Raw genomic sequence first — 18,503 nt, 5'->3', positions numbered from 1 at the left:
TAGGAGCACAGCAAGGATAAACAGAGTGGGTAGACCCTTTAGTTAGCATGGAAAGGCTAAAAAGAACCAATCAGTGACTCTGGGATTAAGGTGAGTTTTGCACGTTAAATACCCCTAGTTGGTCATACTTGGCTTGAAATTTCCACCAACAGTCAGAATTGATTACATTTAAAATGAAACTTAAGAAATAAGTATTTGTAATACTTAGTGTGTATCTAATTTATGCTATGATCATAATGCTGGGGACATAGGAGAGAATTACATGTTAATGTGATAGAAACTACATGCTATATATTGAGGTGGGGGGGGGACTCAAATGGGGTATGACAGGATCTAGCAGTTGTTTTACTTGGTGGAATGCTCACCTGTACAGTAATTCATAAACTAGTTGGATAAATGCAGTTTTAACTGGATTACATCTAAACTGCAGAATTCAAAAATGGAAGCACCTACATCAGTTCCTTTTCTGATTAATTAATGTTTGACCCTTCCAAGTTGTCCGCTTCACAGATTAAAGGTTTTAAGTTAGTGGCCGCACACTCAGAGTAGATAGGGGGAACCCAGTGTTGAGCATTAAAGAGTTAATATAAAATAGTTTATTTTTTGATTAGTAGTAATGTTGGACACTTTCAAGTTGTCCATTTCACAGATTTAAGGTTTTAAGTAAGTGTTAATATAAATATTGATTATTTTAGGATCAAACGTGCCGAAGAGATGAACAGCTGCCACGGGGTTAACAAAAAATGGCAGATATCAAATGCACTGAGCAGTTTCACATTAGAAAGCCTTGGAGGCTGACCCTGGCATGTGGGATCAACAGAAAACTCTATGCTGTCTGCTAGTTATGTAGACAGAAGTTTAGATAAATTGGCAGCAAGTTTGAAGATCGCTTGTACTGCCTTTTTTGGCCTACCATTATGGTAACCCTTTCCCACATCTATGATGATTAGATTGTATCTCCTAGGTCTGTCCTTAAGAGAAGTAAGTCTCTTTTTTAGGTTAGCATAAAAAAGTTTAATCGATCAGATATCAGAAACCTATTGTTATAACTGTTTTCCAAATTGCAGCTTCTTTCTTTCATATTAAGTCATGTTTTACATCTTTGCAGTTAGCAATTTATGTGCACAATGCCTTTTTATATATAACAAACTGAGATGGACAAGGATAGTTGATTCTCCATTTTAAAATGGCAATAATAACAGAAGCATGTTCTTCCAAAGTAGTAGGGAAATTCCCTGAACTCAGTACACTAACTTATGATGGGCAAGATGTGTGAAATTCTGAACTGCAAAAACTTTCACCATTTAGGTTAATAGGTTCATAGGTTTATACTAGGCTATCTGCCCTAAGGCATTTATAAGCCTAAGCCCAAATTTTTGTGAGTTACGCCACCCCTTATATGAAAAAATACTGTGCCCATTAGTTTGTTGTGCCTCTGTCCAGCAGTGACACAGAGATGATTCCCAGGGTAAACCTACGATCTCCCATCCACAGGTCAAGATTTCTCTTGAACAGAGCCAGCGAGGTGCTCTGCCTCACATGGACTGGGATTTTATTCCACAGCATAGGGAGTCTCTGAGTGATAAATCTATCCCTCCAGCATGTCCTATTTATATCCGTGCTAAGGTTTAAGTCGCTTGCTCTAGTGGTTTTGGTGGATTTGGATTTTTTGAGGTGGAGCATGTCCATTAATTCCGGGTTGGACATGGCCTTGTATGTCAGGCACATGTCACCTCTGAGCAGACGGTATGCAACTAAATAGAGCTGGAGTTTCTTCAATCTGGCAGCATATGACAGATTTTGGAGTCCCTTTATCCTTTTGGTAAGGAACTTTTGGGGTCTCTCCAATTGCTGCAGATGTCGGGTGAGATACATCCCGAATGGGGCATTGTACTTGATCATTGGTCTGATAAGTGAAGAGTACAGGAGAACAATGACCTCACTAGATCTGGATGTGAATCCCTTCATGATCAGGTGGGCAATGTAGAAGGTCTTTCTAACCACTTTAGTAACGTGAGTGTCAAAAGAAAGGCCACTGTCAACCTGGGTCCCCAGGTCCCTGATAACCTCTTCTGTGCTTAGTGGATTGCCACCTATATGGTAGCTTGGGGTTACCTTGTTTTTCCCGAAGGGTATGACTATACATTTTTTGGCATTTAACTTCAGGCCATGGCTCTGGCACCAGCTATCTGTTTCCGTGAGTCCCTTCTGAAGGATATCCGTGTCCAATGCACTTTCCACTATGGCGCCCAGTTTGCAGTCGTCAGCAAACTTTGTCAGCCAAAGTCCTGCCATGTTGGCCTGTACTTCTGAGAAGTAGATGCCGAACAATAGGGGGCCAAGGACCGAGCCCTGTGGGACACCACTTGTGACCGGCTTGGAGTCTGACATAGCGCCAGCAACTCTAACCCTCTGGGTTCTGTCCTTAAGCCAGTTTGCAACCCATCTTGTGACATATGGGTTTACATTTAAGCTGGTAAGTTTTTCTACAATACCCGAGTGGGGTATTGTGTCAAAAGCCTTTGCAAGGTCAAGGTAGGCTGTATGGACTGCCTTTCCCTCATCAATGGCCTTGGTGACTGTTTCGAAGAAGTTGACCAAGTTCAAAAGGCATGATCTTCCCTTGACGAAGCCAAACTGGGTCAGGTCCAATGTCTGAAAGTCCCCTATATCTTTGTTTATGAGCTCCATTATGATCCTCTCCATAGCTTTGCAGACTAGACTTGTTAAGCTTATGGGGCGGTAATTACCAGGTAATTACCATTTATAAGTAAATGTCCTTCTCCATCTACATGTATAGTTATTTGACAGTCCTTATGCAATTAGTTGGTAAAGATTTTTATGATTATTATTATCATTTGGAAAGAAGAGATGAAAATATGGAAAATTAAAATACTTGCTTTTCAATATCTAATTCTTATTTTTAGCCATCACTGATTTCCTTCACCCACTTGTTAGCCGAATACACAAATCACTGCTACGCATTCACAGATGGCTAGTACCGATCGAGTGACGCCAATTAGTTTGATGGTGTCCAGTCCCAAGTAATCCACATTCATTTTAGATCTTCAAAATAGTTGTTGCCCAATCTTTGAAATGCGTTGTTATACTGAGACTGTGTCATAATACTAGCACAAGCCACAAAAAAATAAATAAATAAAATAAAATGCATGTCATTCAAAAACATTAATGTGAATCAGCAGCCAAAAACGTTAGAGCGGAGCAGAGCAACTTGTAAACAAAAAAATTCAATCACTCTGATACTGTCTTGCTGATTCCTCAAATGATCATTCCTAACTTCCTCATTTTAGAGGTATAAGTGTATGTTCTGGAAAAATGCCAAAATATACTGGACATACCATGGACTGTAGTCTCAGTTGCACTTCACTAGGGTTGAGCACTTCTTACAAATGCCTTACTACTGGAAGGAGTCCTTTGCTGCTTGTTAAGAATGGTTATGCATGGACAAATGTGCAGGAAACATGCAGGAAAGTATTTGGAAAAATAAGAATAATATAAAATCACACTGAATATCTGCATGCTCTTTATTACGCTTTTTAAAATGCTTACCTAGTTATTTGTTCTGCTTCATGGTGGTAGCCTTTCTACTATTAGTGTTTAATCAACTGTTGTGATGTGTAAATTTCTGTATTCATATATGTGACATATTTGAGCTAGTTGTCTTCCTGATTAAACATCATATCGGTATTGCATTTAATGCATCACTGTTTTAATCATCTTACATATATTGCCTACTTTTTAAAATGTTTGTTATCATTCTTTTGCAGAGAAAGGAAGCTGCGCTTTTATTAAGAAATCCTAACAATGCCCCCAGAGGTAGGGTTCTTGCTGGCTCTTCTAATATTGGGAAGGATTCCACTCTGTCAACAATTTCAAACTGTACGTCTATCCCACTGAAACCCCCTGAGGATAAAACAAGCGACAACAAAAAGACTTACAACAGTGTCAGTAAAATTGACATAATGTCAAGGCTTGTGTTCCCGGTCCTATTTGGTACATTCAACCTGGTTTACTGGGCAACTTATTTGAACAGGGATCCTTCAATTAAAGGTGCTTTTACTCCTACGTAAAGTGCCAGAAATGCAAATCTTTTAATTGCCTTCACTGTAATAGCCATACTGAGATGAAATGCAACCAAGGAATTTGACAAATCTTATACACTTTTATATTCTTCTACTTTTGCTAGACAGTTGCTTCAATTTCTCACATTGTACTGCATGTCTTTTGTTGTGTTAATAATATGGCAGAATTGCTTTTGTTCTTTCTCTATTTAAGCACCGGGAATGATTATTTAAATAAAAGTGGTAAATTGTGTAACAATAAAATCTTATGACTATGTTTATACTTAATTCTCTACCTTTGCAGTGATGATTTAAGATGTTTGACGTTTAAAGCTTTAGTTGCAATTTAGTATCAAACGGCATTTAAATGCAAACTATGCCTCCTTTCCTTTCATCTGTTCATCTTCAGGCTTACAAGAACAGACAAAGCCTTGTTTTCAGGTATGCAGACAGAAAATTACTTGCATATAAACAGACACTACTTGTCATAACATCTAAAACATTTACATGTATAATACATGTAAAACATATAATTTAAACACATCATTTTTAAACTGATTTATGGATTATTTTGACAGTCAGATCTTAGAGCTATGACAAACTATGATAAAATAAATAAATAAGCCACGTCAGGCATTCAATATAATGCTGGAGCTTTAAACTCAAACTCTGGCTGGAAGATTATTAACATTTGTGCCTCCAGTACTAAAACAGCTAGTTAAATGAAACCTCTCAGGCTTATTAAAAATCTATCTATGGAACAGACTCAGCCCCCAATAAATGAGAAGGCATACATACACCCCTTCATTTTGCTTACCCTCACAATATGGGCTATAGCAGACCACATAGACTGTACATTAGAGACAGGGACCAGTGGAAGAGGAAAGAATAACACACAAAAAAGGTCAACTATAGGAGGACCGAGGCATGGAGAAGATTTGCCCCTGCAGCCAGACAGGACATAATCTCTCTTGGATCTAGCATTATGGTGACTCCCTTACATCATTTCTGTGTCTGTCAGAATTAAATGTCATCTCAAGTAGAACATACTTCTTAGGAGAAGAAGAAATGCATTTGCAGCGTGATAGTTTTTTATTCTTCTTTCAGCACAGCTGAATCAAAGAAGGTTTTGACTGGAGGGACAAGGTCAAGCTTGAAGAGTTTTATGAACGCTCTCACTTTTGACCATGTGGCTATTACTTTGCAAATCGCATGTACGAAACAGATTCTGGAAATGCTGTATAAGTAGCCAGTGGTATGGCAGAGGTTGCCTTCAGAGTATTTAGTTAATTGTTACCATGCTTTGAGAGTCAGAACATGATGCACTTGGGACGCTACTTCAACTGCAGGGTAAATGATCAAAATCTGCTAGTTCAAAGGACTAAACAGTGACCTTTTGCAACACAAAACTGAGATAAGTAATGAATGAGTTCTGTTTTTTTTTCAAGGAAAGTATCAGAATGACTTCAGGAATGCCACACTATTTTCATTATCACTTAAAGCAGGGAGAGATAGAGAGATTGAGAGACAGAGAGAGAGAGAGAGAGAGAGAGAGAGAGAGACAGAGAGAGAGAGAGAGAGGGAGAGAGAGAGAGAGACAGAGAGAGAGAGAGAGAGAGAGAGAGAGAGAGAGAGAGAGAGAGAGAGAGAGAGAGAGAGAGAGAGAGAGAGAGCGAGAGAGAGAGAGAGACAGAGAGAGAGAGAGAGAGAGAGAGAGAGAGAGAGAGAGAGAGAGAGAGAGAGAGAGAGAGAGAGAGAGAGAGAGAGAGAGAGAGAGAGAGAGAGAGAGAGAGAGAGAGAGAGAGAGAGAGAGAGAGAGAGAGAGAGAGAGAGAGAGAGAGAGAGAGAGAGAGAGAGAGAGAGAGAGAGAGAGAGAGAGAGAGAGAGAGAGAGAGAGAGAGAGAGAGAGAGAGAGAGAGAGAAAGTGGGGGTAGCTATTTAGACAGAGAGTAACTGAGAAAGAGACAAGAGAAATAGGGGAAGTACTTCAATCTAGTGACAGAACAGAAAAAGGTTGCACCATATAGTGAGTCACCCAGAGAGAACATTGGTTTCACTCCTTGAGGCATTTCATATGTATAGAGGAACCTTTGAATATATAAATCTGAAGGATGGAAACTATCCTACCTGAAAAACTACTGCAATGGCAAGCATTAGAAGTGGAGGAGCTGAAAAGTTAGCTTAAGAGTAAAGAAATGGAAGGACCATACCCATCCCTGAGGGCTGAGTATGAATCCTCTTAGGTTAGGGGAAATAACAAAAATAAACTGCCAAATGAAGGAGAAAGAGGATAAATGATATTTAACATTGTCATAATGGTGTTAACACAGTTGCCTGAATATGTTCCTCTTCTAGCCTGGCCAGAAAACAGGGAATATATGAGATAGGTGATGATGCATAAAGGGTTCCCAGGGTGAAAAAAGTCCCACTAGGATAGGCCTTGACTTTGGGGATGTGATAATGAGAAAAATGGTGACTACCAGAGCCCCCACTTCAATGATACCCTGTTTGGCCCTCCACAGGATGAGGGCCAGTTGCAATGTGGTTGCCATCCAAGCAGCCATGAGATGTTTTAATATGATCTAAACACTCTGCCTATTGGCTGATGAGTACTCCTGCTTCTAGGACTCTGTAACACCTTCCCCCTATGCATATGGACAGTCGTGTAAATGTATCAATGAAGATTACTGATAAATGCAGCTTAACTCAGCAATGTAAATATCCACTATCAATAATCTGCATGCTGTATACATGTTTTCTGGCAGTTGTCAGCACACTGAAGTGGAAGGGCCACCACCCAGCCCTTAGTTCAGGCATGCCTCCATAAGCAATTCACTCCCACCCGATCCAGACAATTTTTAAATTGCTGTGGTTGTTAGTTGATCACTGATAATTTGGGTCACAGTCAGACACACATTTATCCATCTCCTTCATAGATTTGGATGAGAGGCTGCCATATTTAACATATGCTGGGAATGAAAAAGATGACAGGAGGCTTGACCCTCTTTCTGGATGATATACTGTGCTACCTAGGGTCTGTGGAAAGACTTATGGGAAAAATACATAGCTGCTGACTTTGCCAAATGAGGTGCTCATTTTCCTGGAAGGTTAAGAATTCTAAGATAGCCATATCCAAATAACGAACCACCTATATGCATAACGGTGATGATTTATCCTCAGGTCTTTACCACTGGATCTTATTACTATCAACTTGTCAGCCTGATATAGAATATGGATTAATGCCAATAGATCAAAGGCAGTCTCAGCAGCAACAAAATAAAATAAATTCTCCAAACTGCACTAATGGAAGCACAGAAGAAATGTTGTTGCTGAGGGAATCCCCCCCCTGCACCCGCCCAGTGCTGGGGTAAAGCTCACCATAACCCCCAACTTAAATATTCCAACTCCAAGAACACACAACAGCAAGGGAAGATGACAATGCCCCTATCACAGAAGTACTTTTTGCAAATCTTACTCACTGCTGTTTTGTCACTGAAATTTGAGTCACTATATTAATGCAGTCCATAAAAATGTAATTCCTAGCATCTGTGGGCTATGTACGACAAATCTGATCCTCAGGATCTAAATGTGCAATAATGACTACTAGGAGAACCTGAAAGTGTACATTATATACTGATCAAAATATGCACTCCATTCCAGACAGCACTTGAAATTGCTGTGGCCGTGGAAAAGGGATCATGGAAGGAAGGAAGTGCTTATTAGCAACTCCAAAGAAGGAAATCCTAAATTATTTCCTTCCACCTTAATACCGAAAGTTTAATCCTGGATTCAATGGGTCTGAATTCTTATATCCATCATGCACAACTTTGCAAAATAAGTCATTTGTTTGATTACTGCTGTCAGGCGTTCTGGCAGCTTGGCTAAATTTAAAGAAGTATAGTAGTACAATGTACCCAGTGCACAACTGAAAAATACCTAGGCTATTGACAGCAACAGGCATACTACAAAATGCCTGGCATTAACAAAACCAGGATTTAATTGTCAAGGAATCTTAGTCACACACCTTTTGCATACAACATAGTAAAGACAAAACATCAAGAGTCAGGATTTTGATAAGGAAATGCTTGGATCCAATATTGAAGGAGATAAACCTCCACTAATGCCATTTTTCCTTTATGTACATGTAAGTATTTAGTCATTCTTTAGAGTGACAACTTCAAAAGGTCGGTACAATCATTTAAGCATTTAAATGTTTTTAAAATCCACTTACTCCTCATTTAAGCTTTTCATTGCTTATGTCACAACGCAAATTCAAGTATCTGATTATTCACATTTGGTTCTTCTACTAGTTTCAGATGCCATTGCAAATGCTATTTTGTACTTTTTACCTAATACCAGTGTCATTTATTTTACTGTTTAATAATCATCAGTGTCTACTATATGAAACAGTGAGTGTTTTTGCCCCTATTAATATAACCCAGACCCTAAGCTCTTCCTGAAGAAGGTAGCATTAATCTCCCTGTATTCATTAAACTTAAGCAAAATATAACATAAATGCTCCTGTTTATGTTCTCTGCAGATTCAATAGAAACTGAATTTGGCTATGTATTATTTTCTAAAATGCTTTATAAACTTTGAATTGAAATTCATAAAAATAGATAGCATCTTACTGTTTGACACATTGCATTACTGGTTTTAATTAATTCAGCAAAAGCCTCTCAGTAATTATTGTTCCTTCTTATGCTAGTATTGTCTTTCTTTCAGAGGCTTTTATTATTCTTTCACTAGCAGGTAGGATACTTTTTGTTCATATATATTGAATGTAAATTACCCCCTAGTTCTGTAGAGCTTTGCTAGTCATTTTCAGTGGTATATATCTTTATATATATATATATATATGGGTCTACTTCATATGATCGAAAGCTCATATGATCGACACTCATTCCACCGACACCAAAATACCTTGGGGGGGGGGCAGATCACACAACATTATTTAGATAAATATCGTCATTTTTGTTATAAGTATCCACGTGTATGTTTAAAATTTATTATGTATGTGGGGGGGCTTCAACCCCCACACCCCCCAATGTGGGGGGCTGTGCCTCCCACACTCCTCCTATCTATTTATTCTAACTCCAGGGTCACGTTACAGTGGGGAAAGGACATAATGCTTTGAATTTCATGTGTCAATGTTATGAGTTTCGATCAAATGAGTTTTTGGTGTTTTGAGCTTTAGGCGTTTTGGTCTCTCTGAAAAGTTTGTCGATCATATGAAGTATATATAAATATATATATATATATATATATATATATATATATATATATATATATATGGGTCTACTGCTTTTGGTCGAATTACATTTGGTCGAAATGGTCGAAAATTATTTCAGGCAGTCCACTTCACTGAAAGCTCATTTGATTGAAAGCTAACTTGGTCGAATTCCATTTGGTCAAAAATGGAATATAGTCCCTGACCCACTGCAGTGTGACCCTGGAGTGAGAATATAAATTTAGGGTGTGTGTGGGGCACAGCCCCCCTCACAATGAGGTGTGGAGGGGCTTCAACTAGTTTTTACTGACGTTATATGTTTCACTGCATTTTTAATGGATACACAAGTATATAATAGTGAATACACTGCAATTATGTGAGGGTGCTACACCCCCGAATGTGGGAGGCTGTGCCACCCACACACCCACTAACTTTATATTCTCACTCCAGGGTCACACTGCAGTGGGGCAGGGGCTATATTCCATTGTCGACCAAATGGGTTTTCAGTGAAATGCATTTTTCAATGAAGTGAAGTGCCTGAAATCATTTTTGACCAAATGTAATTCGACCTATACATATATATATATATATATATATATATATATATATATATATATATATATTATATATAGTTTACTATTGAAACCTTGAAAGCACTTTACACAAATGATTACAAAATTGAACTTGCATCTTGATTTCCATAACATCAGAAAGGCAAAACTAACAGAACCACTAATGTTGACCTGTCCCTATTCGACAAACTCAACATTACCCAGCATACCTTGTCTTCCAGTCAGTTCCAACTAACATTTTTCAGGGGGACAAGCCCCTCTGCATCCCCCCGTGTGGGGGGGCTACACCCCCCACATGCCCTACTAATTATATATATACAAACTCCGAGATCGCACTACAGTGAGGAAATAGGTACATTTCCCAATCCCCATTGTACTGCAATCTCCAGGCAGAATGTCGACCTCACATCATCAAATGCACACTAGCATTCACTGTGGTGGAGTCGATCATTCTTGGTTCAGCTTTTTGTGAACTGGAAATTAGCCTCCATTTGTATGCTTAATTATTCAATTATTCAATTGTATTTAATCAGTGGCTTAATTGTATGTATAAAAGGATGGTCTTGCTGACTGTCAGGTATTCTGAAGAAGTCAATCCTAATATTTGACGAAAGCGCTTAATAAATTTTATTTATTCCTATATCCTGCTCCATTTTCATGCCTTTTGTTACTTGGTGTTTTTCTACAAATTTCCGGTATGGATTCCAGCACTCTGATTGGAGGGGATACAAAAGGCACACACGAGGAATTAACCTCGGCTATTAACAAACTAACTGAACTCATTGGTGTATTCAACAATCAAATAGTCGGCTTGGGCAGCAAGCTTGAAGGTTTAACTGGCGATTTGAACCGCCGTTCTTTGACGTTTACTTCCTCATCACAAGACTCCCTGTTCAGCACACAACCAGGGCAAGGCAGTCCAAAAAGAAAAGGGAACAGGACTGCCACAAGCTGTAATGATGTTGCAGTACCTGGGACTTCTGCTTCAAATAGAATTACAGGAATGCTGAGCCAAAGACATGAGAATTTGGGTCCTCTGTTAAATACAAGCAGTGATTTTAATCTAACCGAGTGGATTATTAGGGACATGACCGGGTTTCACCACACGGACACCGGAATCCTCAACCAAGGTACTGTAAGTTCCATTTTAAACAACCTTGAAAAGGATAGTTTGAAAATGAAGAAATTACAACTAGAAAACCAGTACCTTAGGGAATCCTTATAAAGGGAACAAGTTCCCAAAGGGTTAAGGTACTGGCATTTCCCTAATGAGATTTTAAATGGCTCTGAACTGCATAAAGACTTGGTTTCACTATTTAACTGACAAGGTTGTGAGTTACTACAAGTTTTAATAAGGGACAATGACAATAAATTTGAATTGTTGCAAAACTCTGTGAGTAAACTAGATGCTTTGTTAAAAAATGACATTGATTTTTGTAACAAACATAAGGAGTATAATGCTGTGTTTTTTAACATAGATAAGATTTTTGAGAAAATCAAGTTGAAAAACAATAATAAACTAGGTAGAGATGCCAAAGACTATGAAGCAAGTGTTGCCTACCCATTAGTTTCTAGTGGTAATACTAACAATGTACAAATGCATAGCAATGTTAATAATGATGTTTTTTTTTTTTTTTTAAACAAGTTTATTGTTTTTAACATACAAAATAAATATCATAACAATTTTATACAAGCAATTAAAATAGAAATAGTTATAACATTCAATAAAATAACCAAAGTATTTACAGAGACATCCACTACAAATCAAATCAATTGATTAAACTATAATGTCTTACTATTGAAACTAAGATTTTTTTAACAGGTTTTGTAAAGTATCCCATATAATATAATAAGATGTTTTTCTAGTAGTTCTTGATTTTATTGTCATCAATTCCATATGTCACACTTCAGTCATAACATTTTTAAATTCATTAAATGAAGGAGGGGTATCTGAAATCCAATTTCTGGTTATTATTTTTCTAGCCACTGCTAGAATAGACCATAATAAGGGAAGTTTAACTTTTTTAACACTTTTAGGAACATGAGTGTTAAATAATATAAGTGATTTAGAAACAATGAAATTATCTGTGAAAAGGGCCTGCAAAAAATCATTGATTAACTTCCAATATTCCTTCAATTTTATACAGTCATAAAACATATGTGCCCAATCAGCATTTATTTCTACATTACATCTTTTACATAAGTTGTCTTTATTATTTATTTTATTCGTCATTAAAGGTGTATAGAAAGATCTATGTAAAAATTTCCAAGTAAAAAGTCTCCAATTAATGGAAGAAGTAGTTTTATAAGCAGATTCCAATATATTTTGTTTATCTTGTTGTTTTGGTGGTTCACCATTAATGGAAATGAAATAATTCCAATAGGTATCTGAACTGTAATGAGTTTCTTCTCTGATAATTTTATGTATGTGTGAGAGCTTACCTTTATCAGAAACTCTATGTTGTAAATTTAATATCAAGTAATCAATCAGTATTGGAACAGATTCTTTAACTGTTAAAGACATTAAATCAATTTTATTAATAAGATGTTGTCTAAAAGTCTGAATTTCTAACCAAAATGTTTCTCTCAAATCAAATTCTTGCTTTAAGAAGTCTAAATCTTTTACTTTATTATCAGACAGCAACTGATACCAATACTTTAGATCATTCTCTGTGACTAAAAGAGTTCTTTCAGAGGTGGTTGACAAAAGCATACCTTGTGTATACATTATAGGGAATAGAATAAAATTCCATTCCTTATACTTAGGATGCATGAATATAAAATTACGATAACTGATAATAATGTTTAATGGGTAACTAACTATATATTTTGATGTAATAGATGAAGTACAAAATTCTTTTAGTAACCATAACATGGGATTATTTACAATAATATTTTTATGTATTAAAGAGATTTTCATGAAGTGAATGCTAATTAGTTCCCAATAATCTTTCCATCTTGCAACATATGACTGATCTATTAACAAAGTAATAACTCTTATAATAGAAGATATAGTATATAAATTAAAGTCTGGAAATGAAATGCCCCCTTGAGACCAGCTATTAGTATGTTTCTTTAATGCAATCCTAGGTCTATTAGGTGCCCATAAGAAATTTAACATTAATGAATTCAATTTCTTAATAATTATTTTTGTAGGTGGGAGAATTATTGATTGTATTAAATATAATATCTTAGGGAATATTATCATTTTAATAATTGTGAGTCTCTCTTCCATGGTAAAAAACATATTATTCCAGCTATTGAAAAGATTTTGTATATTAAAAAGACAGTTACTATAATTATTATGTATAATAGATTTAATATCTTTAGTTAATATTATACCTAAGTAAGTTATCTGAGCTGAGTTGGGTATATATTTGCTAAAATCATTAATGAGGACATTTTTTCGTGTGTATATTGGTAATATTTTAGTTTTTTCTTCATTGAATATTAAACCAGAGATATTTTTAAAATCCATCATTTTATCAAATAAGGACTGCATAGAAGAGTTAGATCCTGCTGATGTAATTAGAACATCATCTGCAAAAAGTTGAATTTTAGATATTGTATTTTCATCTATATCAAATCCTTCTATATCAGTACTGTTTCTAATCAAATTAGCCCAAGGGTCCATTATTAAAGTAAATAATAGTGGAGAGAGTGGACACCCTTCTTTTGTACCTTTTAAAATGGGTATTTTTTGGGAGACATATGTTCCTATCTTAATGTAAGCCAATGCTCCTTTATATAGATGTTCAATTAGATTTACAAATGCATCAGAGAAGTTTGTGCACTTCAGTAAGATAAACAAGTAGTCCCAACTTACTGAATCAAATGCTGAACTTATATCGAGACTAAGTGTTAAATCTTTCTTTTTCCTATTTGCAAAATCAATTAACGTTAAAGTTCTCCTTATATTGTTAAAAGTATTTCTATTTACAATAAAGCCGGTCTGGTCTATATCTATTATGCCTGGGATGATTGTCTTTAATCTATCAGCAAAATTACTCATAAACATTTTATAGTCAACATTAAGTAATGAAATAGGTCTATATGAAGTACATCTGGTTGGGTCTTTATTGGGTTTTAAAATTGGTGAAATAAATGTGTATTGCTAAGATGGGGGAGTTGCTAACTCATTTTGGGCCAAAATAAAAACCTTATGTATTAATGAGTAAGTACTTTTGGGAAGAATTTTATAGATCTCTGGTATAACACCATCATTACCTGGTGCTTTGTTTGATTTAAGTTTGTTTATTTGTGTAATAACCTCTGTATATGAAATATTTTTATCCATTAGTTTAGTCTGTTGTTTGTTAAGTTTTTTGTTCATGTTTGTAGTTATAAATTTCTTTATTTTATCTTTAGGATCCATGTTAATGTTATTATGATTAATTTTGTGAAAGTGATTTCTAAATTCATCTAATATCTCTGGTAAACTAGAAACATTCTTCTTTTTCCTTGAAGAGAAAATTTCTTTGATATGATTTTGTTTATTCAACCATTTTGTTTTATTTTTAAGTCTATGTAAGTATTTGGGACTTATTGAGTAAGACAAAAACTTATATTTCTCTAATGTTATTTTAACTTTATGAGTTAAAATTTCTTTGTATTTCTCATTTAATTTATTTATTTCCTCAATGACTTTTTTGTCCATAATATTTTCTTTATTATTATGTTTGTATGAGTCTAATTTGCTTTGAATATCTAGTAATTCCTTGTCCCAAAATTTCCTCTTATTATTATACCATCTAATACTTTGTCCATATAAATATGATTTTAAAGCATCCCAAATATAAACAATGGAGACATCAGGTGTAGTGTCTAAGTCTAAGAAATGTTGCACTTCTGAAAGTATATAATCTTTATAGTCTTTTAGTTGAGTTAAGCATGCTGGTATTCTTTTGATCTGAACATTATAAGTACTTTTTATCATAAACTCAAAGACAATTGAATTATGATCTGATATAGGACACAAAATGATTTTAGAATCAATTAAGTCTGTTACCATCTGGTTAGAAATAAAGACTCTATCTATTCTTGAATAAACTTTATATCTGTTAGAAAAAAAAGTGTATGGTAATGATTTTGAATCTATCTGATTATTAATATCATTCAAATGATATAAATTAACAAAATCCTTTAAATGTTTTGCATTAGATGTAATTTTCCTTTTTCCTATGGTAGTAGTATCTTTTTCATGCAGGATACAATTAAAGTCACCTGCTAAAATAATATCTCCTATAGAAAATTATATGATCTTATTGAGATGGTGTTTCACTGTATTAATGCCAATTCCTGGTATCCAATATACATTGATTAATGTATATGTCTTTCCATTAATCTGTACTGTAACCATACAAAACATTCCTTTATCATCTTTATAAGACTTAATAGTTTTAGGTATGGGCATACTTTTATTCCATAAAATAGCCACTCCTCTTTTTTTCTGTGTGTGTTCTGAACTAACCAAGACTGTATATTTATTAGTGGCTAATTTATCAATATCCTTTTTCAGGAGATGTGTTTCTTGAAGGAATACTAAGTTGGCCCTATGTAAATTAATGTATCTCATTAAACTTGCCCTTTTACATGGGTTATTCAATCCATTAATGTTTAAAGAAATTCCTTTTACAGATATCATTTAGCTTTTATAAACATAAAAAACATATAATCAGAATAACAATTAACAAAATAAGTGATATTATGTCTCCTCCTTTTAGGTGTACCATTAATTATAGCTGTATTTATTGAAAATCTTATGGAATTTTGTATAAGTTTCACTTTTATTTGTAGTGACAATGAGTTTATAAAATGTGATGTGGATGTTGGAACTATATACAAACAACAATAAACAGGTGAAAATAATATTAGGATTAAACATTGCACCCAGCCTGGAGTTAAGAACTCCAACTTTGAGTAGCACATACCACTCAAGTTATCCCCCTATCTTAAGCAGCAGTACCTCAGCTGCCACCAAATTAATTCAATACTAACTATTATTAACTAAAGTTAACCTCATTTAATTAGATTATCTAGTATGACAAAGCTAAACAATTTATAAATCAGCTTCATATAAACAAATAAGAACATTTAGAAACAGCTCATATTACTATGTAAATCTATTTTGTATAATACACTCATAATCAAAATAGCATTCTAACAATCTTGATAATGGGAACAGAGAAGAGAGAGAGAAAGAAAGAGAGAGAGAGAGAAAAAAAATAAAAAATAAAGGGCATATCTATATATTAGTTTATTAAAAGTTTGTAAGAATAAGTTCTTATGTTCATTTGGATTCAATAACTTAGGCTATTATGGTTCAGACATTACATATATTAGGGTATTCCTACTTTCTGCCATAGAAATGCAGTTAACAGTTTTAAAAACTTTAAATTACTTGCACCAACGCTTTCTTCTCATACTTATTATTGCCAGTTAAATAAAATATTTATACTCATACATAAGTTTAAAAATCATACTGCACAGCAATGTTAATTCCTAGTTATACATAAATCATTGTGATGAAAGCCATCTGTATTTTATATATCTGAACTGCAGCTTTAAAATATATATGATACTTGTGCTTGTCAATTAGTTAAGTCAAATGATTTATAACATTATATATGTTTAAATCATAAGTATTTATATACATTAATATGCTGCAGTCATGTAAGCTTTCAAAAACATGTGTATATGTGTTTTACCTTCTATGCCTTCTAAAATATCTCACTTGTTTACTATGGCATACTGAATCATTTAAAATCATTATAACTTTTATATTTTATAAATTACATCTTAAATAAGTAAGTTGTTATAAAGAATAACTCACATTTAGATGTCATAAAGTTCGTTTTTCATCACAAAGTCGCATTTACTGCAGTTCTACTTCCTGAAACAGTGTTCTTCTTGAATCTGCGATGTGTCAGTGTGAAATCAGGGGTCAAAGTTCAAAATGACTGCATTCAGCTTCTCTGCGTGTATTCTGAGTGTTGAAGCTTTTAAAACGACTCGAGGACACTATTCACGAGGTAACCCGCATCTCAAATTGTCTCCCTTAACATTCTGGCAGGAATTTTAGTAAAAGCAAGTGACTGACATTCATTTAGTATTACAAATGAATCTAAACAGTGCAAAACCTTCGCAAAGTATTTTACAGGTCATTACAGTCTCTATGACAGTGAAACCAAGCCTACAGTTATTTAACATATTATACAACTTATTTTTATATGCCCCATTTCATTTTCTCATACAAATCTTATTATATACATATATCAGTATTATCAGAAGCATATAACTGTATATATAAGAGAGAAAGAGAGAGAGAGAAAAAAAGAAAAAGAAGAGAGAAAAAAAAGAAAGAGAGAGAGAGAAGAAAGAAAAAAAGAAAGCTACAAAGAGTATCTACAAAGATATATTACTTGCTGTTTGTATTAATAAAGTTAAACATGAGACATATTACTTACAGCTATTTTAGTTCTAATTATTTGCAATTATATCATGACATATTTGAAATCATATATAAGCAATTAAGTCATGGTATAATATTTAGCAACAGTGTTTAAACAGCATATATAATTTTAAAGAACTAATAAGTTATTATTTCACTTATTCCATATTTTTCATCATACTTCTCTCCTTGCCCTCCCCCACCCCTCACTAAATGCATAGTTTAGAAAGAATGCCATTATTTAAAACAAGAAGAGAAGGAAATGTATCAAATTACTAACCTTAGGTCTCTTTATCACAAAGAGAAACAAGTTGATTCATAGCATGTTATTTGTTCCTCAGAGAGTTTGACTATTTATGAAACAAAAACAGTTCTTTGCACACAAAAAAGTAACTTTGAATAAATCTTTAAAATATTTGTGGCTTTCTGGAGATGCAGTAACTGTATTTGAAGAGCTTAAAAGAGAAAAAAATATATAGAACTTGTCATTTGTTTTTTAGTCTTTTTTGCTTCTCTGAAGTCTTCCAAGAATTTCCTGTTGCCATCCTCTTTAACGAAGGACTTGCCCATTCCATATCTTCTATTTTATCTAATATCTTATTTTTTTTAATATACAGCAAAGCAGAGTCCAAGTCTTCAAAAATTCTAGGGCCATCAGGTAAAAAGATTTTTAGTTTGGCAGGAAATAAAAGGTGAGTTTTGAAATGTGCTTTCTTAAGCTCTCTTATTAATGGCAAAAAAACCTTTTCTTTTAGTTATTACCAAGGAAGAATAGTCATTGTCAAAACGCACAGTTGCCTCATTAATTTTTATAGGTGCTTTAGCCCATGCAGTTTTTAATACCATCTCCTTGTCATAAGATGATAAAAATCTTACTATAACTGATCTAGGATACATTTTATTAGAGTTAAAATTAGACAAGGACCTATGGGCTCTTTCAATACCAAAAGAAAATGCTTCTGACAAGTCTAAAGTTTTGGGAAGCCAAGTATTTAAAAAGGAAGTAATGTTGTTACCTTCTATATTTTCTGGCAGTCCAAAAATCCTAATATTATTGCGTCTAGATCTGTTTTCCAGGTCATCAAGTCTGGATTGTAGGTGTGTGTTCTGTTTCAGTAAAAATTCAATGTTAATTTCTTCTTCCTGGATTCTGTTCTCCATATCATTAA

General features: G+C 34.5%; 1 protein-coding gene across 3 annotated transcripts in view; it reads left to right on the top strand.

The window, feature by feature from the left end:
• Positions 1-4,370, top strand: part of GABRA5 (gamma-aminobutyric acid type A receptor subunit alpha5) — a 772,674-nt gene extending 768,304 nt beyond the window's left edge. For all 3 annotated transcript variants that reach the window (XM_044072163.1, XM_044072162.1, XM_044072164.1), the window contains exon 10: positions 3,789-4,370. In XM_044072163.1, coding sequence (XP_043928098.1) covers positions 3,789-4,091 — 303 coding nt within the window. In that variant the 3' untranslated portion in view covers positions 4,092-4,370. The remainder of the gene's footprint in view (positions 1-3,788) is intronic.
• The last annotated feature ends 14,133 nt before the right edge of the window (positions 4,371-18,503 follow it).

This window comes from Protopterus annectens, chromosome 5.part0 (assembly GCF_019279795.1).
Source record: "Protopterus annectens isolate FY-2018-M chromosome 5.part0, PAN1.0, whole genome shotgun sequence".
In the NCBI taxonomy this organism is placed as follows: Eukaryota; Metazoa; Chordata; order Ceratodontiformes; family Protopteridae; genus Protopterus; species Protopterus annectens.
Note: the sequence above shows the minus strand (reverse complement) of the source record. Positions and strands in the feature narration are given on the sequence as shown.